The following is a 20,525-nucleotide window of genomic DNA, read 5'->3' as shown; positions in this document are numbered from 1 at the left end:
CATTCTTGCCTGTTAGGACAGTGATTTTTAATGCCACTTAATCCTCAATTACCATTTCTCATATATATATATATATATATATATATATATATATATATATATAGATATAGATATAGATATAGATATAGATATATATATGTATAGAGAGAGTGCTCATTTCCTTTTTTATTGTAATTTCTTTCGAATTCAAACTCTTGCTTCGTCCTGTTGTGTTCAGATCAGCCTTTCGAGAACAGTGAGAAAGTCCACTAGAGTAGCAGAGCACCACCTTTTGGTTGACGTTGTGAATTGCTGCTGGTTTGAGATGGAAGAATACAGCATGGAGGGCTTGATAGGCAGATTTCCTGCAGTGCCACTTGAGTGTGTGGATGCACTGATGCTGTTTCATGATAGGTTAGATTGGGGGGGGTATTTAAATTTAGAATTTAAGGCTGTCACAGTGGGAATAAGTACTCTGGTTTCACACTCAGCCAGACACATCCAAAATGTAATTCACACATCTACACAATAGTGCAAATACTTCAGCTCATGCGCGCATGCACACACACAAACATGCATGCACACATAAACGGGAACTTGTAGTGAGTGTGTCCAAGGAAACAGAGCAGAGAGATCAATGGCCATCTTCTTTCTCTTTGCATCTTTGAATCAGTGCATTTTGACAGCAGGCCACACAGCGGTAAGAGGCTTTTATCTAAAGCAGCAGAGAAATGCTCTAGAAACTGATAAGCTGGAGCTCTTGTGTTCTCCTTGCTGCCTTCTCTAAATGCATTTCAGAGATGGCTGAGAGAGAAAGCCATGACCTTTTCCTCTGCTTTGTTTTGATGAACTGGGAACCTTTTCATGTAACAGCTGGGTAATTACTGCAGCACCTGCAAAAGCAGTCAAATATTTCTATTTATCTCTTTATTTATTTGTCTTGCTATTTATATCTGGGTAATTGTGCACCAGTGTTACTAATGTCACAACTAGAGCAGAAGACTTCAATAAAACAGTGTTGCTGGTTCAAGCTTGTGTTAGGGTTTGAGCTGAATCCACCCCAAAACTCTAAAGTGAACCTGTGAGGGAGTTATGCTTTCACCTCCAATTAAGGGTGAAACTTGACCTCAGCTACTCTTAGCGCATCTTCTTCAGCCATACCCTGCTGGAGTCGAGCATTAATGTCAAGCTCTCTCTGTACACTGGACATCCTGCACTGCTGATGTTAACATTTTTCAGCTCATAAAGTGGCTTTATACTTGAGATCTGACTTGACTCAGTGTTTTTATCTGGAGGCTGTGGGACCAGGCTGAGTCATGAGACTTGACTTCTGACTTGGTTAAACTATGGTACTTGTGCCGTAGAGCTGCCGATGGAATGGAATTACAGTATGTGGACAGATTATGCATTGACCAGACAGAAACCACCTACTCCCCAGCTCAAAATAAAGGACCTCTTCCCACCTCCTCCCACCCCCAGTCTGTTGTAATGTTGGTGGTGAAGGTATGATTGGAACATTTTATTGAGTGGAAAGTGTGGTGCTGTAACCAAAGAAAAGACATATCTTTTCAATGAGTAAATGAATACTTTCGCCAATTTCATAGCAGCTTCATTTGTCTAGAAAGGTCATATACAGTGGGTCAATCAACAGCAAGAGAAAGACTCTGCTGGTAGATAATTTCAGCTGTCCAATTGGTACTCCAGTGATTTCTTGTAGCGTTGGATTTCTATAAAGTTGAGTGACTCACAAGAGACAGATTATAAAGGATATGGTAAAAATCAAAGCATCAGAGACTGAGATATACTAACACTTGATCCTAAGATTCCCATAATGACAACCAACAATGTCTCTTCTTTAGACCCTCCCGCCCAAGATAACCCTGATCATTTGACAGTGAATCTCCTGAGCCACAGATGACAGATTATTTTCATTTACTCTGTAATGCTTGTCATGATTAAACTGACTTAGTTTCTCTTGGCACTAAACATTACCATTACCAAGAAACACAAGGAATTCACTCTTTGCTTGACAACTTTCTCAAACAGTGATTTTCTAGTCATAGATGAGTGGTGAACTTTTTTGACCTTTTCCAAAACCAACAACACAAGAGGAAGATTGAATTAAGATTGAATTAAATGGTGTGACAGACCATTAGTTAACTAGTGTTACATTGGCACATGGAAGCAACAATGAATCAGAGTTTGGGTCAAAAACAGCGATGCTGTTGTGCTCTACTGGCTAACATTACGCTAGCCAAACCAGTGGGTTGGTCCTCAGCCTTAGAAAGCTTTTTCTCCTGTAGAAGTGCAACAACATCATAAATAATTATGACCCTGCAATACAAGACCAATGTTATTTTCTCATTTTTCTCCATTTCAAGTCAGCTGGAAACATATAGATTCACTTGAAAATGGAGTTTTAAACCAATTCATACAGATAGCATTGATTAGCAAGCAAGCGACAGCTGAATAAATCTTCTAGCAACAGTTGACATTTCAGTTGACAAAATCAACTGAAGTCAGCTCGAAATGGGAAACCTTTTGTTTTCCTCTGAGTGAAAATGGAGACCCATTGTTTCAAAAGAAATAAAATACAAATGAGTTGTAAATCTGCCACTGTTGTATCATTATGGACTGCATATGTAGCATGCTAGAATGGAAAAACACCACAGGTAACATTAACTAAGGGGGGTGGGGCCTGAAGGGACACTTTTAGCAGTATGCTAAGTGGCTCATCAAACAGCATGCCATTGTTTATTTATTCTAATGAGGGCTCAGCTAGGTCTCAGTTTGTCTTCTTATGGGCCTCTGCATCTCAGTACAACAGCGTTATCAGCTCCAGTGCCCATGGGTGTGCTCGGGTCCACTAAGCACGCTGCTGATGGCAGCACAGGGACCTTTCATAATCGCCATGTCTCATAACTTTACACAGAGCTAATATCAGTAGGTGGTTCTGCCATATGGTGGTAATTTCGGCTTATGAGTTGCAACAACAGAAATGTCTCAGTGGGACAGCCAGACGACGGACTCGCACTTTCATTATGATGCGGAATGGCACTGTGCGGCATGACATTTGGAATCAAATATGATATTTTTAATCTCAAAGCAATGCCGATACGATCACAGGGAAATGTACAGATAAAGATTTTAGTCTTCTCTGAAAACAGAAAGGCTGGCAGTAAGATCATGCGCAATGTGAATGTTGTGCTCACTGACAAGCTGTTTGTTTGTGTCTCTACTGTATGTGAATGCATGTGTCTCTCTGCAGGCATACCGTTTCCTAGCCATCAATAACAAACTTGGCTTGAGTGGGCGCCCAGAGAGGCCAGTGGGCTGCATCGGGACCTGCAAGGTATATGTATTTACAAACACACCCACACACATGTGCATACGGATACATGACAGGCACATATGTGCACTGCATGTTGCCTGGCACAGGTCATAGGTCACCACTCAGACAACTCCCATATATATTGATCTGCATAAATTTCACAGAGCTCTGAGAAGTCGACAGTAGCTCAGAAACTAAACATCGAAACAGAAAATATTCAGTTCTAAGAGTTTTTCTCTTCTTCAGACATACAGTATGCGCCAGTGCATGCTGAATAGATTTTGCCTATTCTCAGGACTTATCGCATTTTAATATGCTAAGCTGCTGTCAGCCACTCTGTGTGTCCCTGTGTGTGTGTGTGTGTGTGTGTGTGTGTGTGTGTGTGTGTGTGTGTGCATATTATGCAGCTGTGGTAGTGTGTGTTTATGCATTTCATGTGTGTGCATGTGCGTACATGTGCTAATGCCTTTTGCTGATGTTGTTTGCAGTTTCTCCCAAATGAAGGTCATAGCACGACCAAATAAGTTGAGCTATAGCAGCTTTCTCCAACAAAGACATTGCCAAACAAATGAATCATGGCTCCCAACGCATTGCTAAGACAATATTATAATGGAACTTTTATGGGGAAAATGGCAGACTGCCAGAGGGCATTATCATCATCAGTGTGTCTGTATGCTTGCGTTTGCTTTGTGTGTGTGCCCCTGTGACAATCTCAATGTGTGAAAGGGAGCTTTGTACCAGTTGTTTGTATGCTGTGTGTGTGTGTGTGTGTGTGTGTGTGTGTGTGTGTGTTATCAGGACTGGTTGGATGGCTTCCGTGTCCCCTCTATCTTAGGATTGATGGGTTGTTTTATACACTGCCCAGAATAATGTATTCGTGGCTACTTGTGAGCCATCCATCTTCTAATGCAATAGTGTGTGTGTGTGTGTGTGTGTGTGTGTGTTGTGTGTGTGTGTGTGTGTGTGTCTCTGTGTGTGTGTCCCTCAGATTTATCGTATCCTGGGAAAGACGGTGGTGTGCTACCCAATAGTGTTTGATCTAAGTGACTTTTACTTGTCCCAAGATGTTATGCTGCTGATTGATGACATTAAGGTAAGTCAGGATCACACTTAGAGCTTACCAATGCCACGACTCCACAGCTGACCACTTGGTGTGTTTATTTTTTTTTAGTTTTATGATCTATAGTAATGAGCCAGTGCCCTAATTTCAGACTATAGGTCAGATCACATACAGTGTGTGTATACCTACTTTATAATTCACTTGAAAAGGTGAACTATTATTTATCCCTGTGGAGAACTGATATTGTTGCTGTAAAGGTAATAAAATATGGAGGGAAATGAAATGTTATTTAAAGACATTCAAACTTTTGTCAAAAAATGGATTTTGAATGTTACTGTGCTGTGAAATCAGTCCAGGGAAACTGCAGCATCTGTATTTGTATTCAACATGTAACACCTTTTAGTTTAGTTCATATTTTGCAAATAAATTAATCCTCATAATCAAAAACTCGACAATTCAAACTCTGATCAGTTTGCCAGTTGAGGAGGTTGAAGAAATGTCACTGATTCAGTTTATGCTCAGAAACAGTGGAAACTGAAATCTCTGAACCAGAACCATGCCCAGGCCAACCTGAAATTGTGTGTGTGTGTGTGCGTGTGTGTGTGTGTGCGTGCGTGCGTGCGTGCAGAACGCCCTGCAGTTCATCAAACAGTGCTGGAAGATGCAGGGACGTCCTCTCTTCCTGGTTCTCATCCGAGAGGATAACATCAAGTAATACACAATATACGCACTCAACAAAAGCCCTTCTATCTTTTTTCTGTCTCCCTGTCCTCTGATAGCTTTCTCAAATCATTTTTTCTTCTTATATCTCTCCTTACATCACCCTCTATCTCTCCTTTTCTGCCTGATACAGGCTCAAGATTGTCAGTGGATTTTTTAATGCAGCATTTCTACCTCTCTGCTTTCCTCCCTTCTATGTGGGCCATTTTTCATTATCACACAAAGGTGCAACTGTATTTGCTTGCTGATTGGGTGATAATGTTTCTCATTTGTATCACTGAAGCCTGGCTGGTGGGCTGATTACAGCAGTATTGACCATTATCCGGGAAGCCATATGTTAAATGTGCTACAAACACTTAAACAGCCACACTGCAGCATCTGGAATGAGTCAGTGGGCTCTCATAGAAGCAACTCAATAGTCGTTGGTTTGCTATTGATCATGAAGATGACCTGTATAAAAGGTGACAGCAGACTGAATAAAGAAATGGAGGTCTGGGTGAAATGTGTAGATTCATTCAGAACAATTTCAGCTGTGATGATATCATACTGATGACATGTTTTATACATGAGTTCTCTTTAGAATATCTTCGTTAACACAAATGTTTTGACTCGGACAGATTCACTCTGCTGTGCACCGCATGGAAAGCAAAATGCACCACACTGAATCATTTTAACCTCTGTCTCACCAGAGGGAGCCGCTTCAACCCAGTCTTGGACATGCTGGCCTCGTTCAAGAAAGGCAACATTGGAGGGGTCAAAGTTCACGTCGACAGACTTCAGGTTTGTCGATCAGGTTGAAATCTTGTATTGATTCCTTCATCGGATCATTCTTAATCACTCCTTCAGGGATGCAAATTTTAAGGAATTTGCTTAACTGACTATTGGATGTGTTCACAATCAATAGCTAGTTGATTGATAATGTGACAAAGCACAAAGTGTGAATCTTCCATGATTACAACATTTTATTGAGATACTGTCTTATAATCTCTGCAAAAATCCAGGTGAATAAGGGCAATAAGATAAACAGAATTTAGACTGTAATAGCAAAACAATGCCTTGTTCTGACTCCCTTTTATCTTTATTCAACAAATGGAGTTAAAAATATTAAATATAGCCTGTGAGGCTGCACCACCTCCAGGAGATAAATAAGATGAGACATGTACAGATCTAGCACTTTAAAGCAAAGTCTAACCTATTTTTTGGGGGGATCAGCAAAAAGCGCTGTAGCTCTCAGCTCACATCACCGTTGCTAAGTAAACATAAAGGATGTTACACCTTTGTCTTGACAACAGATTTCAGTTGTACTGATTTTATTTGTGATAGTAAGCATCCCTTGGCGTCGTGATTGGGCGGGTTGAGCATTGTTTGTTCACTTTAGTAATTGTTGGGTGGGACAGATGTCCCGATCCATACAAGTCAGAGGAAAGTTTACCACCTGATCTCTCCTGTTACAACGGATTTTACAGCCATCTCTGAAATAAACAGTGGTTTAATGTTACAATTTTTTCAATAAATTGTGTTGCACGGCCCCATCCCTCTCTTTGAGAAGAAAAACAAATTTCCCAGCCTGTAGTCTGTTGTCCCACCTTATTTCAGTAGCAACACCAGTGTTTATCTGTGCTTGACCTTGGTGTGTCAGACTCAGTTTGGCAGGCAAACTGTTTTTGTTCGCCTGGGAAAGGTGAAACTGAAATGAGCCTGGATGGTTTTAAAAATGAGATGGAAACTATTGGGGTGAAGCTTTTGTGGCTTGTTAAAAATACATTGAAATGATGATTGGGGAACACAATAAATTCAATGGTCAATTAATAGATGAGAGGTCGACCCCTCTAATGTATCTTTTGGCTTGCTGACAAGACAGCAGAGAAACCTGAATCGACACAGAGCCAATTAATGAATCAATCTACATTACTGGATGATACCGTATTTGTGGCCATGAATGGAAGAAGCATAGCAATTGTCACAGATGCTCTGCAACCAGCCTGCTTAATTCAGCAGTATTATTAAGAAGGGGTCAGACAGGGTTCCCGGGTCAGTGAGTCCTCAGTAATGCAATGCCTCCCAAAAGTGGGGACGAAAGGGTAAGTGCAGATGAGTGATGAATCACACCTAAAAACAAAGGACCACAAAAAAATTAAAGGAAAGTTCACACTGTAATATTTCTAGCCAGATTATGTGTGCATGACTGCTAATTAAGTTACTTTGATATTAACCATGGATCATGACTATGTGTAATGTGAAAGGTGTCATTCACAGTGACAAGACCACAGAGAATTATCACCGGATTCAGCAGTTTCCCTCAGCTCTATGAGGCATTTTAGTATCTTTGAAGTCGTAGGTTTGATTTAACAGCCTTTACTGTTCAGTTCAGTCTCATCGCTTTCATCAACCTCATTTCCAGCAGCAGCAGCTAGCTCTTAAAACCCGCTGCACACTCCCTGCCAGCACCAAAAGGCAGATGGACAAAGTTAGTGACTGGCTGGTGAACGTAGTGGAGCATTTAGCAGCTAAAGAACCAGAGATATCCCCTGGGAGTCGGTGGAGACCAAAAACAGAGCTTGAAGGAGTGTGAACATGGGACTGTATATTTACCAGGTAGACATTAAAGACTTAATGAGTTAATAACCAACTATTTGCCAACAAGTTCCTCATAGTTCCTCAAGTGGTCAGAAATCAGTTAATGCACATTTAGACAAAGTGAAACTTTCACATCGTTACATTGAGTGAACGAAGGCATACCATCTTTGTTGAAATAGCCCATTTGACTCATTGTAGCAATGCTCACACATCCTTTATTCTGCAGGATGCTTTGTTCAGGTCATATCTGAAGACACTGCCTAAGCATGAATGAATGAATGAATGGATGAATTTACCTTGAACCATGAAAACGAAGAATTATCCGCAGTGAATACAGTTTACTGCAGATAATTCTTCATTTTCATGGTAGACTGTATTCGTTTAACTTGCAGGATTGTGAACAAAATCAATCGTCTTGATGGCGAAAGGCAGGAAAATAAGGCCGAGGTAGAGCTGGAATTATTTTCACATTGGTAAATTTAACCACCTGCTTTGTCAAACTTATGACAGGTCTTCCAACCCCAACTTCTCTGCCAGTGTTTTTGGTGTGCAGTAGAGACTTCCTCATGTGATCCTTGTTTTTTTTTTTTTTTTTTTTTTTTTTTTTTTTTTGCTTTAAAGTTGTTCCTTCCTTCGCCTATTTGCTATTCACTTCACAGCTAACTCCTACAGCTTTGAGACACTTCTCCTCTTCATCATCTCATTGTTATGGGGAGCAGGATTGCTCCTCTCCTACGCCTCTTATTTTTGTTTTGACTTCAGTTGGAATGGCTAATATCACATTTAGACCACAGCAGCAAGTTGTATTGAACTGCACTCTTTACTCCTACATTGCTATGCTTTTCAAAAACTCAAACTTTTACTTTTACCATGTTAGACGCTCACTTGTTACTGCTCCTGTACACATTTGTAAAATCTGAAACAGTGAACTTAATTCACACCTTACTACTCCATGTGTCATTTGTTATGAGCTGCATTATTCAAACACTTGTTTTGTACACTGAATCACCCGACAAACCTCCACTCGGGGATTTATGCAGCTCTGTTTTCTCACTCTCTGTCCTATTTCTCTTTCGGTGCTTGTGAGTGTGCCTTCAGATACGATTTCCTCATGCATTTCTTCACACATATGCATACTGTATGTATATCACCGTGGAATCTCTCGTATCACAGTCTGCATTGAGAGAAAAATCGCTTAACAAATAATAGAATGTGTGTTTTTCTTCTTTTAGACCCTGATATCTGGAGCTGTGGTGGAGCAGCTGGACTTCCTGCGTGTCAATGAGGCAGAGTAAGATCTTCCTCTAGTCTGTATGCTTGGTTTGTCAGAGGTCAGTGGCCTGTGAATTGGTCCATCAGCAGGGTATTTCAAAAAGCTCACAAAGGATTTCGGTGATGTAGTAGACAACAGCTCATTCATGTTTCGGGTCTGATAAATAAGTGTTAAACAGCAGTATAACTGACATAGAGATTTGATTTGAAATTTCAGGATCAATAAATCAGTTTAGTGTAAAATAACAACATGTGAAAGGAATGACAGCACTAAACAGAAACTTAAAAACAACTGCATACGGATCTGTTCACATACAAATAGCACACGCTGTGTAATTTATGTGTGTGCATGTACATAGGATCCCAGAGTTTAAGAGCTTTGAGGAGCTGGAGCTACCTAAGCACTCCAAGGTGAAGAGACAGATGAGTACACCCAATGCCACAGACCTGGAGCAGCAGCCAGAGATCAATGTGGAGGAGTGGCTGCACAAGCCCACCCAGGAGATCATCCAGAAGTTCCACGTGAGTTGATTGACTTCAGGTGAAAAAAGACCACAGATACCAGTTAGGATTCATTCTGACATTAAAATGAAATTCTTTCTAACAAATTAGATATGTGTGAGTAAGTCAGAATAAATGTAAGTACGTAAATACATACGTCTCTGCAAACAGAAGGATGGCCTCTATGAACTCACTGACATGCCCCACTCTTGTCGAGGCTCACCTGTCACCTGTTTGATGATGACAGCTTATGAATATATCTGATCTTTTTCCCTCAGGCCCAGGTTTTGGGTACCATCAGCCTAAATCTGCTCACAATTAAAAGCTTTCTTTAATCTGGCTCCGGACCTGAATATTTTACTTTAAAGTGATCATTTGTTTGAAAAATCCCAACCTCAGCAATCCAAAGCTTCTGTAAATGTGATTTGTTGGCTCAGTGTTCCTCATTTATGGATGGAATTCAGACTGCTTTTTTCTAATGAATGTAGCCATCGTCTCTGACTTTATACGTACGCTCTCTCTCACACACTCTCTTCACAACACCCTGCAGTTTCCTTTGTCATTGAAGTCTATTTTTAATTTATTTAAGAATGTTTTTTCTTTTCCATATTTTAGCCACATTGAGGCTGCTATCAAACTTAAACAAGGCAATTATTACCACAGTTACAGAAAAACAATTTGGTGTAACAATTATTGTTTCAATACGGCCTGTTGGTGCTTACTGAGAGTGGATAATGTTACAGCTGTGTGTAGAGTGTACAATAACTTGTGTTTATATGTGTGTGTGTGTGTGTCATTGTCCAGGACTGTGACTGCTTGGCCAGTCAGGCTCAGCTTGCAGGCATCCTTCTTAGGAGAGAAGGACCGGACTTCCTTGCCAGAGATGGTAAGAACACACACTTAGAGTTAGTGAGCACCTTAAAGAACGAGTCACTCAAACAGATCAGCGAAGATGCAAAGGCAGTGTCTCCATGACATTTTTCTCTGTCCATTTTATTCTTGTGAAAACCTTTTTTTTTTTTTTTGGGTTCTTGCGTCAGTCGCGTGGTGAAGTACAGGTCTTTACGATGCTGCTGTATCATTCTTATGAATATTAATTGGTTTTTTTAATGTCTGAACACAAACATATTTGTGATTGCAGAAAACATGATGGATGAACTGGAGAGAATCTACAGAAGAGCTGGCAGCAGGAAGCTTTGGTCTGATATTCTCACACACATGAAACACATACAGTGCACACACTGTTTGCAGCCTCCCCGTCTGTTAGGCCCTTTTAATGTATTGAGCTTCCATCGTCATCAGTCCAGATCAGATTATTTTTTTCAGACAGAGAGGATTACAACTCTAAAGATACATTCAGGACCAGTGACGCCCTCTAAGATGTTCAGTTCATTCCGTATTTTATTATATTGATCAGTGATCATGTCAGTCATCATTAATTATTGCTCAGTTGAATAACTTTGTACAAATTAGAAGGGGTTTGGAATTTATTCTGTCCACGAATGTCTTGTCTCCATACCTGTTGTGTCCCCATTTGTCGTCCTCGCAAAATCTTTTCTTCTGTCGACACTTGAACATAACTGTCATTTAATCTGGCCGAACTGCAGGCTGGCAGTGCGCCATGCTGCTGTCATTATCAAGAAGTTCGCCAGCTCTATAGCTCCTCACATCACCACAATACTGGTGCATGGGAAACAGGTAATGTTCAGGCAGAGATGGACTCTGCATGGTTACTCCCAGTGAGCTGGCTGGCTAGCTGGCTAGTTGGAGGGCTGTGTGAGGTTCAGGCGATCGTGCTTTGTGGTTCCTCATAACCAGGGTGTCAACAGGGCGCAAGAATTTGCTATATTCAATATTAAATGATAAATTCAAATAAAGACTTAAGCTAAATGTGCAGCCTTCGAAGAAGAGTTAATACTGATCGTACTTAGCAATGCTATTCCAAAAGTGGTTCACTTAAACACCGTAGCTGTTAAACAGTTAAATTTAGCATCTCTCAGTTATATTTAACTGACCAACAGTCACCCTGGTAACAGGTGGTGTAATGCAGTAGTGGGATGGTATCTTAGCATCTTGCTAAAATGTTAATCAGCTACTGCTGCTTCTTGCTAAACCACCAAGTGAAGCATAATAATGCTGCTAACGCTCACACAGTCATGAGTTTGGCAGAGCCAGCTCAGCCAAGCTAGCAGTCACCCTGACTCAGATGTGTACAGGAGCTTGTTGTCAGTGTTTGCTTTTTCTCCATTAACCATCACAGAGGCTGGAGCCTTGTTTCTGCTGTAATGTCCGACTGTAGCATCACCCACTGCAAGAAGCCTGGCTTTGTACTCCAAATGAAATAGAATTTAGCTGCTGGAAATGGCACAGTGAGTACCTTTACGCTCACTGCTACTCCAGGTCTGTGTCATCAAGGGCATCCATGCTAGATGGAGGAGCTCGATAGTTGCCATGGGAGGAGACACCACTTACAAATTCACCGTAAGAGTAGTGTAAGTGGTGGAAACACTCAATATAATCGAAGTTGACTGTCCTTCACATCGCTGGTTTTCAGCTCTACTGTCATGTTCATGATCCTATTTGTAATTTATCAGTATAATAGCATCTGGTTTTCTACCTAACAGGTAAAAGGGCCAGTTTCTTTTGGAATACCCGGTCTTAAATATTCAGGTTTCCACCTTTCTCTTTTTGATCTTTAATCACAAAGCTGCTAAAATTCCATTTTGTTTGTGGTATACTGCTGGCCTGACTCACAAAGAACTGACCAGACACTGTAGGTGGTTGTCCCAACTTCTCACGTGAGCTTTAGTTCCCCTTTTTAGTGGTCAGCCTTTTCTGTTGACTGACATGGCAACTTTGATTATGCTCTTTTATTCATTAATAGGATTTTAGCATAGAGAAATTTGATTAAACCAATGAGTAAAAAAAAGCCTGGAGGCTGGTTTCCAATGTGCTTGAAAATAGCATCAATACTCACTTCAATTTACTTTCTCATTTACCTAACATGGTCCAGGAAGTGAAGCTTGAAATAGGTTCCACAGCAAAGCATCAGTGGACTGACACCACATCATGCCTTCTAAACATTAAGGCTTTGTGCTCGAGATGTGGCTTCCTATTTCAGCCGGTTTAAGCACTGAATAACTACACACACACACACACACACACACACACACACACACACACACACACACACAACAAGAGTTGTTCTCAGCATATAATAAGAGGAGGTTGTGTTTCAGCTGATGTTATTCATGACCCCATTAATGAAATAATTTTATTTGTTCACTGCTTCTGTGAGGGTGGCTTCAACTGTGTGTGTGTGTGTGTGTGTGTGTGTGTGTGTGTGTGTGTGTGTGTGTGTGTGTGTATGTGTGTAAAGCAACCCTGGCTGTGGGCTACCATGTGAAGATAACCACAGTTTATGTGTGCTGCTTTTCCCTCATAGGATTCCTGCAGGCAAGAGGATGCAGTCTGAGCGCTGCAGTGACTCTAGTGAATAACGAACAGAGAAATGAGTGAACATTAAAATATTTTCTGGGAAGCCAACCTCTAATGTGGCCTTTCAATAAATCCCATTCATTAATTACGACAGGGACTAACACATTTTGCTTTTTCTTATCCTCAGTGAGGTGTAATGTTAAAATTATTGGCGTCGTCTGAAAAGCAGTTATTTGTGTGTGGTTTTATTCATTTCATTCTGATGTTTGAATGCTTGGAAATCTGGAGGCATTGAAATACTACAATAAGAAAAGTAAGCAACTAGCAATGACGCCTGGGGACAAAGTGAATTTTGTACTGTATGTATTTTTTTAACGATTAAAATATTTGAGCACTGATACCTCGTTAGGACACAGCATATATTCTCTACATATTCCATATTTCATTACTTTTATTTCATTTGATTACAAATTCAACATCACATACAGTATGCAGGAACATGGAACATGGAGCCCTGTAGTAAAAATGAACAAAGTATGTAGTTTGTTAAAGTCCCAGCTGTCACTTTGTTATCATGTCAAAACTGTTCTTGTGTCTTTTTGCCCACTAGGTCTGTTGTCCGTCTTGCTGCCAGTCTCTTAACTAAGCTAGTGGACAGCCTTGCCCCCAGTATAACTAGTGTTTTAGTGCATGGCAAGCAGGTAAGTGGACACACAGACAGCAGGGCCTGAGTAGTTGACCGTAACTATCCCCTCTGTACAAGTGATTTTGGATTACGTTTGGGAAAATGGCATGACGGGACAATGATTTTAATGTTCACTGATTAAGAGAAATGAAATTGGAAATGATAGTAAAACCAGAAATATTTGTAAGCTCCTCATGCTGTAATCCTATGGGAATGAATAGGCTAGCTGCATGCTCATATTACTCATCACAGCTCACCTCCATTGTGTGTGTATTTAAGCTGTAATTGTAGCAAGGCTGCCAGTGTGACCAGCGCAAAATCCTAATATGCACCGTGTCCACATGTCTAGACACACTCCATGTGCCGGTTGATGTATTGTGACCCAGGGATTTGTCTGATGCCACTCCCTCACGCTGGATGAGCTTCGCTGCATCATCTCCTGTCAAGTGTTATTCAGAGATTAGCCTCCTCTTGAGAGTGTCAGTTATCTTGCTTCATTTTTAGCCTTCTGAACACTTTTAGGCATTTCATTATGCTGAAGTAGCTGAAGGTGTGAATCTGCATATAGATTGCTCACCCGAGGGAATGCTCCTCTCAACATGATTGGAAAAGCTGATTTAAGATGTGAGACGGCTGTGTTCCCCTGGTTACAATAACAGCTCAATTGGAAGAAGTGAGAGGCACCGCCCCATTTAAGTCAACTCTGACTCCAGTTTTGATTATGCATATTTCTCCTTAATATTAAAATTCAACAACATGTTCCCCTTGAATTCAGAGTTGGTCATTTCCAAACGCTTCCATCTCCAGGTTGATCTTGGCTCAGTGAGAATCAGTTTAGATGTAGGGATGGATGGTACGTCTTCCGAGTGCTGGGTTTCATCTGCCGCAGGCAAGGATAAAAGTGTGTCCTCTCATCAGGAAGATTGGTGAGGTGTAATTTTTATGAGATGGCTTTCAGAAGAAGCAAAATACAAATGAGCAATCTTGGGATCTGTAATTTTTTCCTGCTCGCTTTTATGTGACTGGGAGAGGAGGCCAATTTTAGAGTGATGGAACAAAGGCACTTGCAGGAATTGCACCTTGGAGGAAGTACTGCGTGCACATGCTAGTCTACACATGTGAACACTTTCACACACCTGCGTAGACACACGTACTCACAAAAGCTTCGATATGTACAGTAATTTGTCTACACTGCAGAGAGCCTTTTAACTGTATGTGGGTTCAGTGTATGCTCTTTTTCTCTGTGCGTGCACATGTGCTAATGGCTGCCATTACCAGGTGACCCTCGGCCTATTCGGGCAAGAGGAGGAGGTGATCTCCAATCCGCTGTCGCCAGGGGTGATCAAAGGCATCATCTACAGCAAGTGCTCTTGTCACGGTGGGGAGCGGGAGGCCGTTCTGCAGCAGGAGCTGGTCATTCACATCGGATGGATTATCTCCAACAGCCCTGAGCTGTTCAGCGGCATGCTAAAGATCAGAGTCGGGTAGGACAAATTTGGGTTCAGGGTAGTTTCAAAGGTGACCTAACAACTCTGAATTCAGTCAAGCAAGATTGGCCTTGTGTAGTATGTGCTCTTTGCTCTGATTCTTTCAGATCACTCAACAAAACATGAAGAAATCAATAAATATTTGCAGCAGTTCAGGCTGCAGTTTGCTGTTAGCCTATCAAAACATCAGGAAGGCTTAGCTGTGAAACATGAGATTCCAGTACAGGGAGACCTTATATTCATGTTGATTTTGGCTCTGCGTCAAACACTCAGCCACTAAGTGGATAAACAAATTTCTCCAGACGTGTGTGTTACTGTCAAGAAAACTGAGACACAGTGTTGGAAGATGTGTAGTGAGGTTATTTTATGTGTTTATATCATTTTTATCAAAATCAGAATTTGTCATAACTTGTTTCATCAGCCTGGTTAGACAAACAAGGTTAGCTGTTTGTAACTTTAGTCTTGTTTCAGTTTCATTTTTATTCGCGTGTGTGTGCGCTGTGACCTCCAGATGGATCGTCCAGGCCATGAAACACGAGCTGAAGATCCGGGCGGGAGACATGCCACCCCAGGACATCCACCAACTCTCTCCCAGCGACATCAAGCAGCTCCTGCTGGACGTCCTGCAGCCACAGCACACTGCCAGGTACTCTTCAAACACACTTTCACACTATCGAGAACATTACCCATGCTTTCTCATCCCTTTCATCTCAATCTGTCTTGCATTCTCAAGCTGTCTTTGAAGCCGCCATGCCTTTATCTTCTGCACTCACTTCTTGTATAATCTTTTTTAGTTTTAATTATTTTATCTTCCGTCTTGTCTACATCCATATCCTATTATCTGCTGCTGCCGCAACCCAATTCCCCCAAAGGGAATTATTAAAGTGTTATCTTATGTCATCTAATCTAACACACATTGACTCATTGACAATTTCCTCCAGCTCAAAGGCTATCAACATTATATTTACCCAGCCTTTAAAACTCTCTTCAGCAGTTTCACTCTGTTTTTTTTTTTTTTTTCTTGCCTCAGGTCTTGGCTGAACAGGCGTCAGATCGATGGCTCTCTGAACAGGACCCCTCTGGGCTTTTATGATCGTGTGTGGCAGATCCTGGAGAGGACCCCCAATGGTATTTTGGTGGCTGAGAATCACCTCCCACAGGTACCTGCCTCCCCTGACGCTGCTGCAGGATAAAAATCTGTCCTGGTGCTGCTTAAATGTGACAATGTGTGTTGTGTTCTGTGGGTCGTAGGTTGTTTTTATCCTTTAACAGGCACATGTGCGCCTCACAGACACAGAGTCTGTGTTTTTTTCCAAGAATACTTAAGAAATTAAGAGTGTTGCTCTGTTATTGGTTGGTTCAAGTATTAGTGACGGGAGCCGCCAAAATTATTTTTTTCTGCAAGTATGCATCAGATACCACAATTACAGGATGGAAACTGTGCTGATGAACATAGATTACATTATAGATTATAGAATGCAAACTACTGATCAATTTAAAAGGGTCTCCATTGAACATGAACGTGTATTCATTTGTCTTTTGGTAGTAGAAGGTGTTTTTTGGTGTGTAGGTCTAATTGACAAAAAATCTGCTAAATTGTTCTTTAATCATTTTTCATCATCATCATCATCATCATTATGTATGATCAGTGTAGTCACTCATGTTCTGCTTGGCTGCTTTTTCCCCTGAAGACATTTTGCCATGTCACAGTAGGAAAATCACAGGTATAAATGAGAAAGCTGCTTCAGTTTCAGGATGCCAGCGTTGTGCGTGCTGGTTCCCTGTAACGCTGTGATGACTGATTGGGATCATGTCCAAAGTCATTCCTTCATTCACTCATTCGCTGCTCCCTGTTTGACAGCCACTCAATAATTTACCCTGTAGTCAGCAGTCAATTACAGCCACTTAGACATCCCACTTATTCATTTTTAATGTTATTAGTAACACCTGCACCTTTCCTACTATGACAAGTCAAAATTGTGGCCTATTGGCTGGCTGTTCATTGCTAAATCTATTTGTCCGTGGGTTTACGTAATGTTTCCTATTATCTGACTAGTGTGCAGGACTTCACTGATACATGGGTCCTCAAAAACATTAAAATCCTGCTCTAACTATATCTGGTAATGACCAATTACCTCACTCATTTTCAAATACACTGGCAAATCATCCGGTTTTATTCATTATTTATTTTAAGTTAGAATTGCTGTCTGTATTGACTTATTTTCACACATGCTGCAGGTACCATGATAGACAGGTTGTCAGTGCACAGGAGGAGGCAGATCTCACAACCACTGCCTGATTTCTTCATCAGGACAAAATAATTAAAACAAATAGAACCTTTTTTCGTGCTGTCTCTCTGTAGCAACCTACTCTGTCGGACATGACCATGTATGAGATGAACTTCTCTCTGCTGGTGGAGGACACGCTGAAGAACATTGTCCTGCCTGAGTACAGACAAATCATAGTAGAGGTAAGCAAAGCCATTCACAACAGCACCAGAGTGAAGAGATAGAACAGATTCAAAATGCATGAAGCTGACTTGATTAAATGTGCATGGATTTTTACTCAATATGACATCAACTTTGCTTCTTAATTCTGGCATCAATCATATATCTCTATTCAAGCACTGTGGTTTGGCCAGAATCAAGCAGCGATGATATTAAGTGATTGATTGAAAATGAGTGTGCCCTGTTGCTGTTACGTTTTTAGTTTCTCACAGCCTTGTCCTGTCTCCACTGTGTGAGTAGCTGCTGATGGTGGTGTCCATTGTGCTGGAGAGAAACCCGGAGCTGGAGTTCAGCGACAAGGTGGATCTGGACGGTCTGGTGAAGGAAGCCTTTAATGATTTCCAGAGGGATCGCAGCCGCTTTGAAGGCATGGAGAAACAGGTACAGTGGCTTCCCTCGAGGCCGTCAGGTTAACTCATGACATTTTCTCATTTGGTGTTTGACCTGACTGTCTGCCACAAAATTATCTCATCACCGTTCTGAATTGGTGTGATCCCCAATGTTGAGCTTTGTGTTCACAAAGTGGTGAACGTCCCTCCATCCTTGCTTGTGAACGACTGAGCCTTTCCAGGATGCCCCTTTCATACCCAATCATGATACTATCAGCCGTTACCAATCAACCTGTTTACCTGTGGAATGTTCACAACAACAGGTGTTTTTGGAGCATTCCACTTCTTTCCCAGTCTTTAGTTGCTCCTGTCACAACTTGTTTGAAACATATTGCTGCATCAAATTCAGAATAAGAAGATATTTACAAAAATCAACGAAGCTCATGAGATCAAACATTGAATATATTCTCTATGTACTGGACTGTCAATTGTCATAAAGCAAGTGCATTCTATTTTACTTATGTTTTACACAGTGTCCCAACTTTTTGGGGGATTAGAGTTGTAGCATCTAATTCTAAAATAACTTTTATGAGCACTTGAAAACACATCTACTAATCTTATCAGAGGTCATTTTTCATTTATTTCTCTGCCAGGATGACATGGAGGCATTCTACAACACACCACCAATGGGAAAGAAAGGCACCTCCAGCTACCTGACTAAGGCTGTTATGGTCCAGTTGCTGCAAGGGGATGTCAAGCCCTGCAAGGATGACCCGTGCTCTGTTAGCTAGATTTACTCCCCTAAATCCCAGACTGCTGCAGTGTAGTCATCAAATTGTTCAGCGAGGACTACAGAGCATCCATCACATGTATTCAGAGGATCACCTCTAACCTCTCCAATCCTCCCTTTGGCAGGACTCTTCCCACTCCTGTAAACTGCATTTTTCCTGGACTTTTTCCTCAACAACAGTAGAATCTGTGAGCAGAAGTTTAAGTTGCCGTAAAGTAGTCTGCAGTTTGCTCCAGAGGTTAAAAAACATCCACCAGTCTTTTCTTTTTTTTTGCCAGAGTTTAATATCCCATCTATACTGTTTATTCACATTAAGATCTCAATAGAATTACATTTGGTGGCTTGTCATATCGAATGCCACAAAACAAGCTAACATTGCCACATAGCTGTTCTGTCATCCTTTACCTGGGTACCACAGATTAGCAGGTCTGGACTTTGTTCTGAGGGTTGATACATACATTCACCAGTAGCTTAACTCAGTAGCACCTAAACTCTTGCTTTACCTCTACACTACACATCTTTCTGTTGCCTGAGTTCAGTTCAGTTTAGCTTCATATTGATCATACAGACATGAGATGATATCAATCTTGTCGTCTTCCTCTCTGTAAGAAAGTGAATCAGCATGTTTCCCAACATGTCCACCTTTTTTCTTTCATTGTTAGTGTTGCTTAGAAATCACATTTAAATGGTGTGTGTCCTGGCTGTCAGGTGTTTAAAAGTGATGACGCTAAGAGGTCTGTTCAGTGAACCAGGGGCTCAGATGTAACAGACTATACCTCACCAGCAGTAACCTACAGCTGTTATCCAGCAATTAGTCAGTTCAAGGCTGTGTAGTAGTGTGAGTAATGTGGTTCTCAAATTCATGCATTTGGCTCCCAGTGGCCTTAAAAATGTGTCATATATCATCAGATATAAAAAGCGATTAAGTCTGCCATTATTTCCGAGATGCAATGAATCTTCATCAGATTTTATCTTGACGTGATTGTTTATCCTCTTCTAAACTGTCTGTGGCTCTTTGGCATCAGGTGGTCTGAGAACCGCTACACATACTAAAATATTTGGATGTAATAGTGAATTACACAGTCTATTATTCAGCTGAAAATACATCCATTTCAGAGTGAGGTGTTTGTTGTACTGTGCTGAGTTTTTCCTTCTTCCTCTTTGTCCTCTTATCTTGATGCATGCACAACCTGCTGCATGAGAATAGGCACTGTCTGCCATAACCATTGTGAAGGTTTCTCTGAGTGTTATAGGCTACAAAATAGTTTCTGAGAGGCCTGTTTTGCACAGTAGGGCCCTGCATGACAATGACTACTGCTCATCTGAAGTCCTGGGACTGAGGTCCCAGTGGAAAATGCTGTTTTGTTGCCATCCTCAGGTAGAAATGGTACAAGACTCACTTATTTTAAAGCGTGCCTCTCTAACTATCATCACTGTGATGAATCTGCCCACCCTTGTCACTGTGTGTGTGTGTGTGTTGTTTAACAATGTTCAAAAAAGTATTTTTAACTCAAAACTTTCACTTTCATTTCAAAGAATAAAATAATCATGGAAACGATAAACATTTCCCCTCAGAGTCCCTTTTTAATCGCCTTTATAAGCTGTATTTGTGGGTACGGTTAAACTGCTTCTGGAACATCCTTTCCCTTTTATTCTACAGTTAAGTGAATATGAAACACAGACATATAATTACTTCACATGAAGCCCAAAGTCTCTTGTTTCTTGGCAAAAACTGCAGCAGAAATGAAGCGTGACTGCAGCAGCCCTGAGGGGTGTGTTTGGCATTGTATCGAATCCTGCCAGTTACACCCACTTATGTTGCCCGAACCCCTTATCAATCTGCATCACG

General features: G+C 41.1%; 1 protein-coding gene across 4 annotated transcripts in view; it reads left to right on the top strand.

Moving 5' to 3' along the window:
* Positions 1-20,238, top strand: part of phkb (phosphorylase kinase, beta) — a 93,786-nt gene extending 73,548 nt beyond the window's left edge. For 2 of the 4 annotated variants that reach the window (XM_076736740.1, XM_076736913.1), the window contains 15 exons: positions 3,248-3,331; positions 4,299-4,403; positions 4,999-5,081; positions 5,780-5,870; positions 8,900-8,958; positions 9,299-9,461; positions 10,245-10,326; positions 10,582-10,639; positions 13,489-13,579; positions 14,842-15,047; positions 15,562-15,696; positions 16,081-16,210; positions 17,413-17,520; positions 17,798-17,938; positions 18,540-20,238. In XM_076736740.1, the coding sequence (XP_076592855.1) occupies positions 3,248-3,331; positions 4,299-4,403; positions 4,999-5,081; positions 5,780-5,870; positions 8,900-8,958; positions 9,299-9,461; positions 10,245-10,326; positions 10,582-10,639; positions 13,489-13,579; positions 14,842-15,047; positions 15,562-15,696; positions 16,081-16,210; positions 17,413-17,520; positions 17,798-17,938; positions 18,540-18,677 (1,674 nt within the window). In that variant the 3' untranslated portion in view covers positions 18,678-20,238. Of the gene's footprint in view, positions 1-3,247; positions 3,332-4,298; positions 4,404-4,998; positions 5,082-5,779; positions 5,871-8,899; positions 8,959-9,298; positions 9,462-10,244; positions 10,327-10,581; positions 10,640-11,047; positions 11,139-13,488; positions 13,580-14,841; positions 15,048-15,561; positions 15,697-16,080; positions 16,211-17,412; positions 17,521-17,797; positions 17,939-18,539 lie in introns of all 4 variants that reach the window. The other 2 variants (XM_076736818.1, XM_076737004.1) reach the window with 1 other exon arrangement.
* The last annotated feature ends 287 nt before the right edge of the window (positions 20,239-20,525 follow it).

Source organism: Chaetodon auriga, chromosome 1 (assembly GCF_051107435.1).
Source record: "Chaetodon auriga isolate fChaAug3 chromosome 1, fChaAug3.hap1, whole genome shotgun sequence".
Classification (NCBI taxonomy): domain Eukaryota; kingdom Metazoa; phylum Chordata; class Actinopteri; order Chaetodontiformes; family Chaetodontidae; genus Chaetodon; species Chaetodon auriga.
The sequence above is the reverse complement of the archived record's forward strand: the minus strand, read 5'-3'. Positions and strand labels throughout refer to the sequence as shown.